Source organism: Mustelus asterias, unplaced genomic scaffold, assembly GCF_964213995.1.
Source record: "Mustelus asterias unplaced genomic scaffold, sMusAst1.hap1.1 HAP1_SCAFFOLD_3251, whole genome shotgun sequence".
NCBI lineage: Eukaryota > Metazoa > Chordata > Chondrichthyes > Carcharhiniformes > Triakidae > Mustelus > Mustelus asterias.
In genome coordinates, this window is record NW_027593196.1 from 1 (window position 1) to 19187 (window position 19187).

The 19187-nt window shown below is 48.6% G+C and overlaps 1 protein-coding gene across 1 annotated transcript; it reads right to left on the reverse strand.

Moving 5' to 3' along the window:
• Positions 1 to 1139: 1139 nt before the first annotated feature.
• Positions 1140 to 18870, reverse strand: LOC144490412 (zinc transporter ZIP9-B-like; the record flags this gene model as incomplete). Its single annotated transcript, XM_078208155.1, has 6 exons — positions 18648 to 18870; positions 17384 to 17563; positions 5858 to 5959; positions 4571 to 4639; positions 3811 to 3896; positions 1140 to 1274 (listed from the first exon to the last, which is right to left on the reverse strand). Coding segments are annotated over exons 1-6 (579 nt in total), but the record flags the coding sequence as incomplete, so codon positions are not given.
• Positions 18871 to 19187: the final 317 nt, after the last annotated feature.

Here is a 19187-nt window from a genome sequence, read left to right on the forward strand (position 1 = left end):
GGAGAGTGAGAGAGGAGAAGAGAGAGGAGGAGAGTGAGAGAGGAGGAGAGAGAGAGGAGGAGAGTGAGAGAGGAGGAGAGTGAGAGAGGAGGAGAGTGAGAGGAGGAGAGTGAGAGAGAGGAGAGAGGAGAGTGAGAGAGGGAGAGTGAGAGGAGGAGGAGAGTGAGAGAGGAGGAGAGTGAGAGAGGAGGAGAGAGAGAGGAGGAGAGTGAGAGAGGAGGAGAGTGAGAGAGGAGGAGAGTGAGAGAGGAGGAGAGAGAGAGGAGGAGAGTGAGAGAGGAGGAGAGTGAGAGAGGAGGAGAGAGAGAGAGGAGGAGAGTGAGAGAGGAGGAGAGTGAGAGAGGAGGAGAGTGAGAGAGGAGGAGAGAGAGAGGAGGAGAGTGAGAGAGGAGGAGAGTGAGAGAGGAGGAGAGTGAGAGAGGAGGAGGAGAGTGAGAGAGGAGGAGAGTGAGAGAGGAGGAGAGAGAGAGGAGGAGAGTGAGAGAGGAGGAGAGTGAGAGAGGAGGAGAGTGAGAGAGGAGGAGGAGAGTGAGAGAGGAGGAGAGTGAGGAGGAGAGAGAGAGGAGGAGAGTGAAAGGAGGAGAGAGAGAGGAGGAGAGAGAGAGGAGAGAGAGAGGAGGAGAGAGAGAGGAGGAGAGAGAGAGAGGAGGAGGGAGAGAGAGGAGGAGGAGAGAGAGAGAGAGAGGAGAGAGAGGAAGAGGGAGAGAGGAGGAGAGAGAGAGAGGAGGCGAGAGAGAGGGTGGCGGAGGGGAGAGAGAGAGGAGGAGAGAGAGAGGGGAGGAGAGACTGAGAGAGGAGGAGAGAGAGAGAGAGAGGAGAGAGAGGAGGAGAGGGAGAGAGGAGGAGAGAAAGGGAGGAGGAGAGAGAGAGAGAGGAGAGAGAGAGAGAGGAGGAGGAGAGAGGAGGAGAGAGAGAGAGATGAGAGAGAGAGGAGGAGAGAGAGAGAGGAGGAGGAGAGAGAGAGAGAGCGGGAGAGTGAGAGAGGAGGAGTGGAGGAGGAGAGAGAGGAGAGAGCGGGAGAGTGAGTGAGAGAGGAGAGTGAGAGGGGAGGAGAGTGAGAGAGGAGGGCGCGAATGAGCAGAGGCATGGGGACAAGGTGGAGTCTGAGGTTTGGAGGTGGATTTAATGGTGGGGCTTACCTTGCTGACGATAAAGTAGGTGGTGATGGCAAGAAGTGGGGCTGCCAGAGAGAATACGAAGAGGTGTTTCTGAATCTGCTGTCTCTCTAAACCTGCGTGCATCAGATACGACACCAAACCAAAGGACGCAGGAGCCTGGAAATGTCCAGATGGACAGCAGTAAGCACACACAGTCAACCCTGCCAGGCAATCCCAATCTGCACATAATTCTCTTGCTTTCTCTCTGTTACACACTCACCCTTATAGATTATCCTCTGCCATTGCCTCTGTGTTCCCAGCTGCAATAGCACCTTCCACACACACTCAGCTCCCCCTCCCTCCAGCCCCTGCCTTGCTTGTTGACCTATTTTTGTGATTTGAGGTTGAATTGAGCAGTGAAAAAGTCCCAATTTGGAAACTGGGAGTGGCGAGAAACGTAAAGGAGCAAATGGAAGCTAAATTACCCAATCAAATGGGACTGAACTGACTGAGGAAAAGATGAGGAATGACTAGTGTTATAAAGCGGAGGTTGATCCCCCCTCTGAGAACTGACACCAAAACACCCAGAGTACCTCACCTCATAATCTGTAAAGAGTGTGTGTGAAGTGGTGCGACCTATGCTTCAGCAACTCCGAGTGGTTATAAAAAAATAACTCCCTGATACTCTAAAATCAACACCTAACAATTTATTTATCTAACAGTGAACGTATTAACTAAACTCTTAAACTGAATAAATCCTTCTCACTATTAACTATTCCTGAATAAAACAAGATTCTAATGATATGTTGTTTCAATAAATACAATTCCTACTCATTAGTAAAAATAGAGCATAGTCACTCTCCAAATTACAACCAGGTTTTGTGTCTTCTGGAATATTCTGGACGTTCTCTGTTGATTCTTCTGTCTGGAACTTCTTTCTTCTTTGGTACCTTTGCTATCTAGATGATGTTTTCTCTAAGATGAAGCTATGAGGGCCAGTGATTCTCTCTCTATCTCGAGAATTGAGAGCTGTGAGCTGTTATTTCTGGCAGGTGGCAGTTGCTCTCTTTTTGTCCCACTGCCCCCTTCTTTTATACCTATGATGACATAACAATAATTCCCACAATAGGATTGGTCCTAGGTTGTCAAAACTATCAGATTTAAATTTAACAGGTTCTTGGTATCTAAGTGCCTGATTCAAATTGATTGGCTAAATTCAAAAGCCTATTGTCCTGGTAACCTTGCTGCTTGGCCTTTCCATACAAATGTTTCTGTTTGGGCTCTCTGTGTACTTGCATTTTTTAAACTCTCGAATCACAGAAAAAGCACCACCTTTTAAAGGGACCATACAAAGCTTTCTCCCTTGCATTTTATAAACACCAATCTACAATTACTCGACCCAATTTCGTAACACTAGGGAATGATGGACCCAGCATTAGTATGTCCAGACATTATAGGACAATATGCCAACTATGCCAGAGATGAGGGGTGTTGATTATGAGGAGAGACTGAGCAGATTGGGTTTGTACTCGTTGGAATTTAGAAGGCTGAGGGGGGATCTTATAGAGACCCATAAGATAATGAAGGGGCTGGATCGGGTAGAGGTGGAGAGATTCTTTCCACTTAGAAAGGAAACTAGAACTAGAGGGCACAGCCTCAAAATAAAGGGGGGGTCAGTTTAGGACAGAGTTGAGGAGGAACTTCTTCTCTCAGAGGGTGGTGAATCTCTGGAATTCTCTGCCCACTGAAGTGGTGGAGGCTACCTCGTTGAATATGTTTAAATCACAGATAGATGGATTCCTGATCGGTAAGGGAATTAGGGGTTATAGGGATCAGGCGGGTAAGTGGAACTGATCCACTTCAGATCAGCCATGATCTTATTGAATGGCGGGGCAGGCTCGAGGGGCTAGATGGCCTACTCCTGCTCCTATTTCTTATGTTCTTATGTTTCTTATGTTCTAAGCTAATTGAATTCTAACTATACAGTATTGCTAATATGTCGTGTACACTGCTGACCATGCCTGAGAGACGTAGATTGAGTGAGAAGTTGGGAATTTGGTTAAGTTGAGGATTAAGGACAGAGGGAGACATAAATGTTCTACAGTGCTGTTAGGGAGGGAGTTCCAGGATTTTCTCCCAGTGATAGTGAAGGAGCAGCGATATAGCCCCAAGTCAGCATGCTGAGTGGTGGGGAAAAGTGGAGAGAGTGGTATTCCCAGGATATCGCTTCTGTCTAACTTCCTGCCAGTGGGAGTTAGTGGGAAGGGAGTTACTGTCAAAGAAACCTCCTGTAGATGGTACATACCGCAGGCAGCTGGAGGGACTGGGTGTTTAATCCACTGGCAAAAGCACGATCGAGAAACCAGCTTTGTCCAGGGTGTCTAAGCACTGAGATTTAAATGTATTTAAAAAGGGGTTTAAGGGGAAGTCTATAGTTAGACAGATTGATGAAAGACCAGTCTCCCCCTGGTTATAGAAACTGACAGCACATTCTACTCCTTTCTCCACAGCCAGTTTGGGGGCAGCAAACTCCCATGGTCAGCAATGTGATAGTGACCTCTGTTATAGCGATGTTGGTTGTGTGATAAACATTGGTCAGGACATCAGGACTGCCGTGGGTGAAGGAGAAGGTCCAGCACCTTCTCAGGTGATCCTCACCACCACTGGCCAGAGCTCACCAACGCTGAATGTGAAAGTTAGTGTGTCTGTTCACCTTGTGAAGGATGACGGCAAAGAATACAATAACTTGGAGAGAGATCTGGGAGGATCCTGCTGCTGTACCGAGGGCCACACCGTCCGCTGGAAGAGGCAATAAAACAGGTTAGTTCTGAAGCCACATTACAGAGGAATTCCTTTTCACGTATGGAGGTTACATTACAGTCGCACAGAACTCCGGTTAGACCCCAATCTATAATACTGCTTTTAATCTCGGCACTCTATCTGCGGAAGGATAGATAGACCTTGGAGGGGGTGTAACAGATTCTTCAGAACGTTACCAGAATTAAAAGAGTTAGAATCATAGAATCCCCACAGAAGGCCATTCAGCCCATCAGGCCTGCACCAACTCTCTGACAGAGCCACTTAGCCAGGTCTTTTACCCTGCCCTATCCTCGTAACCCTACACTGAGCCCCTCTCCACACCGAGCACCCCTTTCCCCCACCACAACGAGCACCTCCCCAACACACTGAGCACCCCTTGCCCCACACCAAACCAGGCACCCCCCAAACTGGGCACCTTTCCCCCCACACCGAGCGCCACCCCCACACACCAAACCAGGCACCCCCCAAACTGAGCACCCCCTCCCCCCACACCGAGCGCCCCTCCCACACACTGAGCACCCCCTTGCCCCACACCAAACCAAGCACCCCCCAAAATGAGCACCCCTTTCCCCCCACACCGAGCCCCCCCCACACCAAACTGAGCACCCCCTCCCCCCACACCGAGTTTAAGTGGGATAAATCAGGCTTGGTACCTGCAGCGTGAATAACCAGGCCGAGTGTTGCAGTGAGGCTGGATCCAGCACCCGGGCCTGTCCTGGGCTCTGTGTGGAAACATAAAATATTATGTTAGTGATGAATAAATATATATCTCATCATGTCAGACGCCCGTCTGCCCTGTCCAGCCAGTGATAAAGATCCCATGGTGTGATTTCAAAAAGGGGTTTTCCATTATATTCTGGCTAACGTCTATACCTCGATCATCTGTACTAAAAATAGATGACTGGTCATTATCACATTAGAATGGTTACAGCAAAGATATCCTGGTGCTCCAGAGCTAACCGTGTCCCGTAGCCAAGCTGTTCAAGTATAGCGACAACACTGACACCTACTCCAGAACCTGGCTCTGTCCTCCACAAGAAAATCCAATCCAGCCAACTCCTGCCCCATCAGCCTTCTCTCAATTAAAGTCACAGAGGATGTCTTCAAATGTGCTGTCAAAAGGCTCATTGAGTTGCAGTTTGGGTTCTGTCAGGACCATCCAGAGCTCATTACAACCAAGACAAAGCAGCTGAACTCCAGAGTGAGGTGAGAGTGACAGTCCTGGACATCAAGGTAGCATTCGACCGAGTGTGGCATCAAGAAGTCCTCGCAAAGCTGGAGTCAATGGGAATCAGGGGAAAACTCTCTGCTGGTTGGGCTCATACTCAGCACAAAGGAAGATGGTTGTGGTGGTTGCAGGTCAATCATCTCCGCTCCAAGACATCTCTGCAGGAGTTCCTCAGGATTCGTGTCCTAGGTCCAACCATCTTCAGCTGCTTCATCAATGACCTTCCCTCCATCATAAGGTCAGAAGTGGGATGTTTGCTGATGACTGCTCAATGTTCAGGATCATTCACAACTCCTCACCATCAATATTCCCCATTTTTATTTTGTCTATCTCACGATTTTGAATACCTCTATAAATCTCCTTTCAACCTTCTCTTATCTCAGGAGAACTACAGAGATACAAGGCATCAGATTTTCTCCACCTTCTGAAAGACAATTAGGGGTGGGCAATAAATTGCCAATGATGCCAATGATCAGCCATGATCTTATTGAATGGCGGGGCAGGCTCGAGGGGCTAGATGGCCTACTCCTGCTCCTATTTCTTATGTTCTTATGCCCTTATCAACAGGAAAGACTGGAAAGGGTAGCTGGGTATTAATTGGCTGCCATGTTTCTTACATTACAAAGTGACGACAAAAGTGAAACGCTTAGGGGCATCCTGAGGCTGCGATATAAAGGTAAGTTTCTGCATCAAACCCCTGGAGTAGATGTACCTGTGCTGGTGCTTGCTACAGGTTGAGTGATTGACGCAGGGTGCTGTGAGGAGTTGGACTGTTGACCATCTGAAGTCGGTTGGTCTGGATTTCGGGACTCGTCTACAAAGACAGAAGAGGAACAAGTGTTAGTGTGCTGGCTGCAGAATAAGCTGACAAACAGGCTCACATTGCCACAGTATATATTATGTTGGTGTGCCAGACTACGGCTGAGGCAGTTACTATGTGTGTAGAATGAATGACAGCTGGAAAATGGCCCTACCCTTGGACTTCACTGACACTTTCAGCCAAGCCTCAGACCATGTTCCAGGGTGTACCATGCTCCCGGCATGTACCATGCTCCGGCATGTACCATGCTTCCGGCATGTACCATGCTTCCGGCGTGTACCATGCTTCCGGCATGTACCATGCTCCCGGCATGTACCATGCTCCCAGCATGTACCATGCTCCGGCATGTACCATGCTTCCGGCATGTACCATGCTCCCGGCATGTACCATGCTCCCGGCATGTACCATGCTCCCAGCATGTACCATGCTCCGGCGTGTACCATGCTCCCGGCGTGTACCATGCTCCCGGCATGTACCATGCTCCCGGCGTGTACCATGCTCCCGGCGTGTACCATGCTCCCGGCATGTACCATGCTCCCGGCATGTACCATGCTCCCGGCATGTACCATGCTCCCGGCATGTACCATGCTCCGGCATGTACCATGCTCCCGGCATGTACCATGCTCCCGGCGTGTACCATGCTCCCGGCGTGTACCATGCTCCCGGCGTGTACCATGCTCCCGGCGTGTACCATGCTCCCGGCATGTACCATGCTCCCAGCATGTACCATGCTCCCGGCGTGTACCATGCTCCAGCGTGTACCATGCTCCAGCGTGTACCATGCTCCAGCGTGTACCATGCTCCAGCGTGTACCATGCTCCCGGCGTGTACCATGCTCCAGCGTGCATCATCCTCCAGCGTGTACCATGCTCCAGCGTGTACCATGCTCCAGCGTGTACCATGCTCCGGGCATGTACCATGCTCCAGCGTGCATCATCCTCCAGCGTGTACCATGCTCCAGCGTGTACCATGCTCCAGCATGTACCATGCTCCAGCGTGTACCATGCTCCAGCGTGTACCATGCTCCAGCGTGTACCATGCTCCAGCGTGTACCATGCTCCAGCGTGCATCATCCTCCAGCGTGTACCATGCTCCAGCGTGTACCATCCTCCAGCGTGTACCATGCTCCAGCGTGGACCATGCTCCAGCGTGTACCATGCTCCAGCGTGTACCGTGCTCCAGCGTGTACCATAGGGACCTCCAAGCCCTCCCGCCACTTTTGGCTCCTTGTTTGTGACCCACTGCCAGAAATTATTTGATTTGATTTATTGTCAAATGTGTTCCTATACAGTGAAAAGTATTGTTTCTTGCACACTGTACAGACAAAGCATATTGTTCATAGAGAAGGAAAGGAGAGAGTGCAGAATGTAGTGTTCCAGTCATAGCGAGGGTGTAGAGAAAGATCAACTTAATGCGAGGTAGGTCCATTCAAAGGTCTGACAGCAGCAGGGAAGAAGCTGATCTTGAGTCGGTTGGTACGTGACCTCAGAGAGAATGTCTGGGGTGCGTGGGGTCCTTAAGTTTTGTAATTTCAGCGGCAAAACCCATTGAAACAGGAGGATTCCACTGAAGGTCCACAGGGTTGTTGTGCTGGGAGATTTTAACTTTCCCTTTATTGACTGGGACTCACTTAGTGCTCAGGACGTGGATGGGGCAGAGTTTGTAAGGAGCATCCAGGAGGGCTTCGTGAAGCAGTATGTAGATAGTCCAACTAGGGAAGGGGCCGTACTGGACCTGGTATTGGGGAATGAGCCCGGCCAGGTGGTCGATGTTTCAGTAGGGGAGCAGTTCGGGAACAGTGACCACAATTCAGTAAGCTTTAAGGTAGTGATGGATAAAGATAAGTGTAGTCCTCAAGTTAAGATGCTAAACTGGGGGAAGGCTAATTACAACAATATTATCATAGAAATCATAGAAACCCTACAGTACAGAAAAAGGCCATTCGGCCCATCGAGTCTGCACCGATCACAATCCCACCCAGGCCCTACCCCCACATCCCTACATATTTACCCACTAGGCAGGAAACTGAAAAATGTAGATTGGGGGCAGATGTTTGAGGGCAAATCAACATCTGGCATGTGGGAGGCTTTCAAGTGTAAGTTGATAGGGATTCAGGACCAGCACATTCCTGTGAGGATGAAGGATAAGTATGTCAAGTTTTAGGAACCTTGGATAACGAGAGATATTGTGAGCCTAGTCAAAGAGAAAAAGGAAGCATTTGTCAAAGCTAGGAGGCTGGGAACACACGAAGCAAGTGTGGAATACAAGGAAAGTAGAAAGAAACTTAAGCAAGAAGTAAGGAAGGCTAAAAGGGGTCATGGAAAGTCATTGGTCAGCAGGATTAAGGAAAATCCAAAGGCTTTTTAGAGCAAGAGGGTAGCCAGGGAGAGGGTTGGCCCACTTAAGGACAGGGGAGGGAATCTATGCGTGGAGCCAGAGGAAATGGGCGAGGTATTAAATGAGTACTTTATGTCAGTATTCACCAAAGAGAAAGACTTGGTGGATGATGAGTCTGGGAAAGGATGTGTAGATAGTTTGAGTCATGCTGAGATCACAAAGGAGGAGGTATCGGGGTTCTTGAGAAATGTTAAAGTAGACAAGTCCCCAGGGCCTGTTGGGATATACCCCAGAATACTGAAAGACGCAAGGGAGGAAATTGCTGGGGTCTTGAGAGAAATCTTTGTATCCTCACTGGCTACAGGGCAGGTAGAAGTCTCACAACACCAGGTTAAAGTCCAACAGGTTTATTTGGTAGCACAAGCCAAGTGGACTTTAAAGTTGGACTTTAACCTGGTGTTGTGAGACTTCTTACTGTGTTTACCCCAGTCCAACGCCGGCATCTCCACATACAGGGCAGGTTCCAGAGGATTGGAGAATAGTAATCCCAGAAGCTGTAGTTTGGGACAGGCACCCAGCAATGGCCCTGCCTTCCCACATCACTCATGCTGCTCGGAATAGGCTGGTTGAAAGGGTGTCGAGGCTGTAATGTTTGTGACGGCTTGCCATGCACAGTCAGTCACAATGGGAAAGTGAGCAAACCTTCTCTGTCCAAACTACAGCATCCAGTGTATGGGGAAGCTTGCTAGCCTTACCTCTGCAAGCTTCTCAAAGCTGTTAAACCATTCTTCTGATCTGCTCCATTATTCTTCCACAGCTTTGACCCATCTTGCAGCTCCTTCTGTGGAAGAGCACCCTGAAAATCCATACAGGCTGCCCTCCACACTCACTTCCTCCAACCAGCAGCTGCAAAGGGCAGTCAGTGTTCTGGGACACATTCCAGCCCCGTGTAGCTCAAATCCATCCGACCAGTCCTTTCCTCACTGGCCAACAATAGCTGCTCCTTTAAAGAGGGGCTGCAGCCCTTGAGGGGTTGGCCAAACGCAGGTTCCTATCAGAGACGAGTGAAAAGGGTGAGGGGAGGTGCAGAGGAGGAGAGGGGCAGGAAGATCAGTGAGGGGACAGAGGTAGGGAGAGGAGGTAAGTAGGAGGGAGAGCAGAGATAGAGAAGGGGGAGTGGCGAGTAAACTTTGCACTGTCCCAGCAGGTAAAACATATGAGCAGCAAGATGTTTGTTCTTGTGGATCCCCCCGATTTAGACAGGGTAACTGCCCCAGAATCACCCTATTATAGAAAGGATATTATTAAACTAGAAAGAGTGCAGAAGGGATTTACTAGGATGCTACCGGGACTTGATGGTTTGAGTTATAAGGAGAGACTGGATAGACTGGGACTTTTTTCTCTGGAGTGTAGGAGGCTGAGGGGTGATCTATATGATTATCTATAAAATAATGAGGGGCACAAATCAGCTAGATAGTCAATATCTTTTCCCAAAGGTAGGGGAGTCTAAAACTAGAGGGCATAGGTTTAAGGTGAGAGGGGAGAGATACAAAAGGGTCCGGAGGGGCAATTTATTCACACAGAGGGTGGTGAGTGTCTGGAACAAGCTGCCAGAGGTAGTAGTAGAGGCAGGTACAATTTTGTCTTTTAAAAAGCATTTAGATAGTTACATGGGTAAGATAGGTATAGAGGGATATGGGCTCAACCCGGACAATTGGGACCAGCTCAGGGGTTTAAAAAAGGGCGGCATTGACAAGTTGGGCCGAAGGGCCTGTTTCCATGCTGTAAACCACTATGACTCTATGAATCCAGCTCTCCTCTAACCAGCTCAGCTCACTCTCAAGCCCCTTTCTGATTTCTTCATTTAGAGAAAAGAAAATCTTTCCAATCACTTCAAACCATATTGGCTGCTTAGAGGATGTGCCAAGTCTAACAGCAGTTGTCTTTTTGCTTTGGGCAAGAGCACTGTTTTTTGGGACATGGATGTCGTCTATATGGATTTCAGGAAGGCATTTGACAAAGTCCCTCATGGCAGGTTGGTTAAGAAGGTTAAGGCTCATTGGATACAAGAAGAGGTGGCTAGATGGGTAGAAAACTGGCTTGGTCACAGGAGACAGGGGGCAACAGTCGAAGCGTCTTTTTCCGGCTGGAGGTCTGTGACCAGTGGTGTTCACAGTAAGAAGTTTAACAACACCAGGTTAAAGTCCAACAGGTTTATTTGGTAGCAAAAGCCACACCAGTGGTGTTCCGCAGGGCTCCGTACTGGGACCTCTGCTATTTGTGATATATATAAATGATTTGGAAGAAGGTGTAACTGGTGTTATCAGCAAGTTTGCGGATGACACGAAGATGGCTGGACTTGCGGATAGCGATGAACATTGTCGGACAATACAGCAGGATATAGATAGGCTGGAAAATTGGGCGGAGAAATGGCAGATGGAATTTAATCCAGATAAATGCGAAGTGATGCATTTTGGAAGAACTAATGTAGAACAAAGAACAAAGAACAAAACAGCACAGGAACAGGCCCTTCGGCCCCCCAAGCCCGCGCCGCTCCCCGGTCCAGGATTGAATCCTGAATCCAGGATTCCCGCCCAATTTTCCAGCCTATCTACATACCAATTAGGTTGATTGGCCAGGTTAAAAATTGCCCCTTAGAGTCCTGAGATGTGTAGGTTAGCGGGATTAGCGGGTAAATATGTGGGGGTAGGGCCTGGGTGGGATTGTGGTCGGTGCAGACTCGATGGGCCGAATGGCCTCCTTCTGCACTGTAGGGCTTCTATGATTCTATGATTTCAATATCCTATCCACCGAGCTGTCCCTCACAGCTACGATGCTTTGTTCATTACAACCTATTAACTTACCCCCACCCCCCCATTCCAGACCATGTGATCTCCAGGGAGAGGCGAAAACCCAGAGTGAAAAACCCCAGGGCCAATATGGGGAAAAAAAATCTGGGAAATTCCTCTCCGACCCCCTGAGGCGATCGAAACGAGTCCAGGAGATCACAATGGCCCCGATCGGAAAATGCTTCCCAACCCTAGTCATTTCCACTTCCACGAACACCATATGAATTCCCTGCCCCCGAGACAGGTTCCCAACTATCCGCAGTCTCACTCTGTACTGGCACCAGCAAGATGATCATAGAATGAAGCCTTGAAACGAGAAACCAGGAACAATTAGCCCGCGCCGCTCCCTGGTCCAAACTAGACCACTCTTTTATATCCCTCCATTCCCACTCCGTTCATATAGCTATCTAGATAAGTCTTAAACGTTCCCAGTGTGTCCGCCTCCACCACCTTGCCCGGCAACACATTCCAGGCCCCCACGACCCTCTGTGTGAAATATGTCCTTCTGATATCTGTGTTAAACCTCCCCCCCTTCACCTTGAACCTATGACCCCTCGTGAACGTCACCACCGACCCGGGGAAAAGCTTCCCACCGTTCACCCTATCTATGCCTTTCATAATTTTATACACCTCTATTAAGTCTCCCCTCATCCTCCGTCTTTCCAAGGAGAACAACCCCAGTTTCCCCAATCTCTCCTCATAACCAAGCCCCTCCATACCAGGCAACATCCTGGTAAACCTCCTCTGTACTCTCTCCAAAGCCTCCACGTCCTTCTGGTAGTGTGGTGACCAGAACTGGACGCAGTATTCCAAATGCGGCCGAACCAACGTTCTATACATCTGCAACATCAGACCCCAACTTTTATACTCTATGCCCCGTCCTATAAAGGCAAGCATGCCATATGCCTTCTTCACCACCTTCTCCACCTGTGACGTCACCTTCAAAGATCTGTGGACTTGCACACCCAGGTCCCTCTGCGTCTCTACACCCTTTATGGTTCTTCCATTTATCGTGTAGCTCCTCCCTACATTATTCCCACCAAAATGCATCACTTCGCATTTATCAGGATTGAACTCCATCTGCCATTTCCTTGCCCAAATTTCCAGCCTATCTATATCCTTCTGTAGCCTCTGACAATGTTCCTCACTATCTGCAAGTCCTGCCAGTTTTGTGTCGTCCGCAAACTTACTGATCACCCCAGTTACTCCTTCTTCCAGATCATTTATATAAATCACAAACAGCAGAGGTCCCAATACAGAGCCCTGCGGTACACCACTAGTCACAGGCCTCCAGCCGGAAAAAGACCCTTCCACTACCACCCTCTGTCTTCTATGACCAAGCCAGTTCTCCACCCATCTAGCCACCTCCCCCTTTATCCCATGGGATCCAACCTTTTTCACTAGCCTACCATGAGGGACTTTGTCAAATGCTTTACTAAAGTCCATATAGACAACATCCACGGCCCTTCCTTCGTCAACCATTTTGGTCACTTCTTCAAAAAACACCACCAGGTTCGTGAGGCATGACCTCCCTCTCACAAAACCATGTTGACTATCGTTAATGAGTTTATTCCTTTCTAAATGCGCATACATCCTATCTTTAAGAATCTTCTCCAACAACTTCCCCACCACGGACGTCAAGCTCACCGGCCTATAATTACCCGGGTTATCCTTCCTACCCAGGGGGGAGTTATACAATAAATGGCAGAGCCATCAAGAATATAGAAACACAGAGGGACCTAGGTGTGCAAGTCCACAAATCCTTGAAGGTGGCAGCACAGGTGGAGAAGGTGGTGAAGAAGGCATATGGTATGCTTGCCTTTATAGGACGGGGTATAGAGTATAAAAGCTGGAGTCTGATGTTGCAGCTGTATAGAATGCTGGTTAGGCCACACTTGGAGTACTGCGTCCAATTCCGGTCGCCAGAAGGACGTAGAGGCTTTAGAGAGAGTGCAGAGAAGGTTTACCAGGATGTTGCCTGGTATGAAGGGTCTTAGTTAGGAGGAGAGATTGGGTAAACTGGGCTTGTTCTCCCTGGAAAGACGGAGAATGAGGGGAGACCTAATAGAGGTGTACAAAATTATGAAGGGGATAGATAGGGTGAACAGTGGGAAGCTTTTTCCCAGGTCGGAGGTGACGATCACGAGGGGTCATGGGCTCAAGGTGAGAGGGGCGAGGTATAACTCAGATATCAGAGGGACGTTTTTTACACAGAGGGTGGTGGGGGCCTGGAATGCGCTGCCAAGTAGGGTGGTGGAGGCAGACACGCTGGCATCGTTTAAGACTTACCTGGATAGTCACATGAGCAGTCTGGGAATGGAGGGATACAAACGAATGGTCTAGTTGGACCAATGAGCGGCACAGGCTTGGAGGGCTGATGGGCCTGTTTCCAGTGCTGTACTGTTCTTTGTTCTATGGGACACTTTCGGAAGAAGAGGGAGGGCTTGCTTATCGGAACCAAAGCCCAGAGACAGAACAAAGAGAGTCTCTGTTCACTGGCGTGAACCTCCCTGTCACTCAATCTCAGATACCCCCCATCCACTGCCAAAAGCAGCAGCCAGTACAAAGAGCGCACTGTAAAGCTAGCAGGTCTGACTGCTCAGTGACCTGACAGTGCAGGAGGAAAAGACACAAACTACTGTGACATTGCCAGCTTCGAACCAAACCTCACCCACCGCACCTGGAACATTTCACCTATTTATACTCAGTGACACGGACAAGGCTGCCAGTTATCTCCCTCCCCGGGATGAAATAGGGATTTCAACGTGCCAATCGGCCTGTGCTGCTGTTTAGCCACCGAACGGTGAATATCCCTCATCCCGTGTGCCAGCTGAGTTTCTGTCTCGCTGACCTGACTAAGGGAGACAGAGCTGCTTTTTACTGGTTGAGGTTTGTTTTTTGGCACCCAATGGGAATGACAATGGTAAATTGTTAAGAAGAACCTGGATTGAATCACACTTCAAAAAGGATGGTGTGAACCTGGGTTTCATCGAGAGCTCCAGCTCCACCAGAATCATAGAACCCTACAGTATAAGAGGAGGCCATTCAGCCCATCGAGTCTGCACCAACCATAATCCCATCCAGGCCCTAGCCCCATAACCCCATGCATTTACCCTGCTAATCCCCCCTTACACTAAGGGGCAATTTAGCATGGCCAATCCACCTAACCTGCACATCTTTGAACTGTGGGAGGAAACCGGAGCACCCGGAGGAAACCCACACAGACACAGGAAGAATGTGCAAACTCCACACAGACAGGGAATTGAACCTGGGTCTCTGGCAGACAGCAGTGCTAACCACTGTGCCGCCCTACCCTCTCAAAGCTCTTTAGCTCTCATACCTTTGTGGAGGGTCCTTTTGAACTCAAAACTTGCAGGTCCCACCCACGGTGTGTGCTTGTTCAATACAGTTCTGTATGGCAGAGAGGAATAAAATCAAGAACTGAGTGCCTCACTCAGCCATTTTAGACAGTAGTTAAGAGTCAACCACATTGCTGTGGGTCTGGAGTCACACGTAGGCCAGACTGGGTAAGGATGGCAGATTTCTGTCCCTAAAGGACATTAGTGAACCTGATGGGTTTTTACATCTTGGGCTAGATGTTGAGGCCCATTACTGAGACTAGCTTTCAATTCCAGATTTATCAACTAATTGAATTCAAATTCCACCAGCTGCCGTGGTGGGATTGGAACCTGTGTCCCCAGAGCATTAACCTGGGCCTCTGGATTACTAGTCCAGTGACATTACCACTCTGCCACCATCTCCCCCCTCTTCAGTGATTTTAAATCAGAAAACACACAAGTGGAGAACTGTAAATCTATCTTCAGCTTTAAGAACTGGATTACCACTGGCTTTCCTCCCACAATAGGGCGGCACGGTAGCACAGTGGTTAGCACTGCTGCTTCACAGCGCCAGGGAGCTGGGTTCGATTCCCGGCTTGGGTCACTGTCTGTGTGGAGTCTGCACGTTCTCCCCGTGTCTGCGTGGGTTTCCTCCGGGTGCTCTGGTTTCCTCCCACAGTCCAAAGATGTGCGGGTTAGGTTGATTGGCCATGCTAAAATTGTCCCTTAGTGTCCTGAGATGCGTAGGTTAGAGGGATTAGCGGGTAAATATGTAGGGATAAGGGGGTAGGGCCTGGGTGGGATTGTGGTCGGTGCAGACTCGATGGGCCAAATGGCCTCTTTCTGCACTGTAGGGTTTCTATGATTCTATGATTATAAATGCATTTTAACAGAATCTTGCACCCGACCGGTGCAAGGTACATCCAATGCAAGGTGCATCCAATTGCCCCAATTTCTATAAAAGGGAAATGCTCTGGGCCGATGGGTCTCATGGCCTCTTCCTGTGCCATAAATTTGTCTATGCTTCTAGCCCAAGCTGTTGAATATTTGAAGACTGTGAACAATGAGACCAATAGGTCCACTCTGAAAGTCCCACTGTGTTTAAGCAGACAGATCCCAGCTCAAGTACATTGAGGTCTGCTGCTCATGAGCTGCTCTTCCAGTTCAAAGCAAGACAATTGTTTGAGTGATTTGTAATCTTAACTGCTGCTGTGTTGAGGAAACACCACCACTTCCAGGATTCCCCCCCAACGCATCGTCCTAATGTGGAAACATATTGCCGTATTGTCATTGGGTCAATCCCACGAGGTACATCCAGAACCGTGAGAGGGTTTGAGTGCAGGAATAAAGATTCTTGCTGGAGTTGTACTTAGCCTTGGTGACTGTGCTTGGTGTATTGTGTACAATTTTGGTCTCCTTACCCAAGGAAGGATATACTTGCCTCAGCAGGGGTTCAGTCAAGGTTCACCAGACTGATTCCTTGGATGGCTGGAAGTCCATTGAGGAGAGATTGAGGAGGCTGGGGTTGTATTCTCTACAGTTTAGAAGAATGAGAGGCAATTGAAGCATACAATGTTCTTACAGGGCTCGATAGGGTAGATGCAAGAAGGGTATTGCCCCTGCCTTGGGCAGGTATAGAATCAGCGACATAGTTTCACAATAAGAGGCAGGCCACCTCAAACTGAGATGAGGAGGAACTTCTTCACTCAGAGGATGGTGAATCTTTTGGAATTCTCTACCTCAAAGGGCTGTGGAGGTTTAGACATTGAGTATATTTGAAACTGAGATTGAAAGATTTCTAAATATTAAAGATATCAAGGGAAAATGGCATTGGGAACAGCATAGTAGAAGACTAGCCATGATCTAGTTGAATCTTGGAGCAGGTTCAAAGGGCCAAATGGCCTACTCCTGCTCCTATTCCTTCTGTTCTTACCGTATGGACTGCAGCAGTTCAAAAAGATATCTCACCAGAAGGGGTTTAATTACATGCAGCGAATGCCTGGCTTTTCATCTCCCAAACTATGGAGAGAAAGGCGAATATTGAAAATATAAGCTATTTTAGTCAGAGAGTGGAACATTTACTGGGCTGAGAGGTGGCAAATGGAGTTCAATGCGGAAAAGTGTGAGGTGATTCACTTTGGAAGGAGTAACAGGATTACAGAGTACTGGGCTAATGGTAAGATACTTGGTAGTGTGGATGAACAGAGAGATCTCGGTGTCCATGTGCATAGATCCCTGAAAGTTGGCACCCAGGTTGATAGGGTTGTTAAGAAGGCATACAGAGTGTTAGCTTTTATTGGTAGAGGGATTGAGTTTCGGAGCCAGGAGGTCATGTTGCAGCTGTACAAAACTCTGGTGCGGCCGCACTTGGAGTATTGCGAACAGTTCTGGTCACCACATTATAGAAAGGATGAGGATGCATTGGAAAGGGTGCAGAGGAGATTTACTAGGATGTTGCCTGGTATGGTGGGAAGGTCTTATGAAGAAAGGCTGAGGGACTTGAGGTTGTTTTCGTTAGAGAGAAGGTTAAGAGGTGACTTAATAGAGGCATACAAGATGATCAGAGGATTAGATAGGGTGGATAGTGAGAGCCTTTTTCCTCGGATGGTGACAGCTAGCACGAGGGGACATAGCTTTAAATTGAGGGGTGATAGATATAGGACAGATGTCAGAGGTAGGTTCTTCACTCAGAGAGTAGTAAGGACGTGGAATGCCCTGCCTGCAGCAGTAGTGGACTTGTCAACATTAAGGGCATTTAAATGGTCATTGGATAAACATATGGATGATATTGGAATAGTGTAGGTTAGATGGGCTTTAGATTAGTTTCACTGGTCGGCGCAACATCGAGGGCCGAAGGGCCTGGACTGTGCTGTAATGTTCTATGTTCTATTTACCTCCTTGCCACACAATGCAGTTGCCGATCTGATCAACAATGAACATCAGAAGGAAGCCCATGACAAGGGAGATGCCAATGATGAAGTGAGGAGGTACAAACTGTTTGGTGCGAGCCTGGTTTCTGTCAGACATCTGGATTTCTGCGAGGACTTGACTCTGGGACATATTCCTGGGCTGATCTGCAATTTCAGATAAAATGTTTTTCCAAAATGTATTTTCAGAAGAGATTTTTTTTTTGCTTTCTGTCAAAGTTCCCCCCCCACCCACCTCACGCCCCCCACATCCACCCCCTCCACACCCCCCACATGACCCCTCCACCTCCCATCCTACCAGACCCCACCCTTAAATAGTAGACGGAGGAACAGAATCACAGATATATAATTAACTAACCTGGAGGGGATAATCTGAAAGATTTATATATCTAAATAGGGAGGGCGAGGTATTGTTAAATATGACAAAACTATCAGTTTTCTGTCAGGAGAACATATCCTAGGGCAGCCAGACATGCGATTTTATACTGGGCAGCCTTCATCACAGACATATTACCACCATTAGCCAGCGTTTGATATCCTGAGGTGGAATCTCCCCATTGGAGCCTTTCCAACATGAGAAGTACATCACGACCTGGAAGGTCCGAGAGTGTGAAAGGCGTTATATAAATGCAAGTTGCTCTTTTTCTTTCTAATCAAGTCAATTAGGAGAGTGAGGTTGTTCCATCTGAGTCAGAGGCATTGAATATCTCACCAATCAACAGGATATAAGAACTGCTTCATCAGGGGAGTGTGATACCACTGTACCACATGCAGTGGACAGAGGGAAGCAGGATGGAATGGAAAAGGGATAAGGGGGTGGAGAAGGGGAGAGGGAGCAGTAGGGGTTAGGAGAGGAGGGGAGAGCTCTTACGGCCTATGATTGTATTGCCATTTAGATTTTACACTTGGTGGACTCAGACAGTAAGATCATTCTATATGAATCTCCCGAGTCTCACTGCTCCTTCTACAGTTTAGCCATTCCATATTCATGCTCAGTCTAATCTTCCACCTTGATGTATATGGCAGTCAATTTGCTCAGATAGCTGAATGTGGGAGAGAATGATTCCGGTGGTATGGGGTCAATCCCCGTGCGAGATAGTGCATGGTGCCCAGTCTCCGTGCCTTTCCTCAGGCTGGAAGCAGGCTGATGCCCCACAGGCTAACACAGAGAGGTTCCCCGGACCTATATAAATGCAGTATCAATGGTGAATGAGTGTAAGGGACCACACACCTGCCATGCGATCGCTCAGCAGCAGCTCGATTCCCTCAGGGATAATAATGGCCAGCGCTGTACCACACAGTAATCCAGCTCCCAGAACAGTTACAAACTTCAGCTTCTCCTACACAGGTTCCAGAGAGAGAACAGGAGAGGGCAACATTATTGGAGCAGCATACACTGACTGTTCAACAATAAACACTGACAGGTCCACAACAATACACGCCGACTGTCCCACAACAATACACGCCAACTGTCCCACAACAATACACGCCGACTGTTCCACAACAATACACGCCGACTGTCCCACAATACACGCCGACTGTTCCACAACAATACACGCCAACTGTCCCACAATACACGCCGACTGTTCCACAACAATACACGCCGACTGTTCCACAACAATACACGCCGACTGTCCCACAATACACGCCGACTGTTCCACAACAATACACGCCGACTGTCCCACAACAATACACGCCGACTGTCCCACAACAATACACGCTGACTGTCCCACAACAATACACGCCGACTGTCCCACAACAATACACGCCG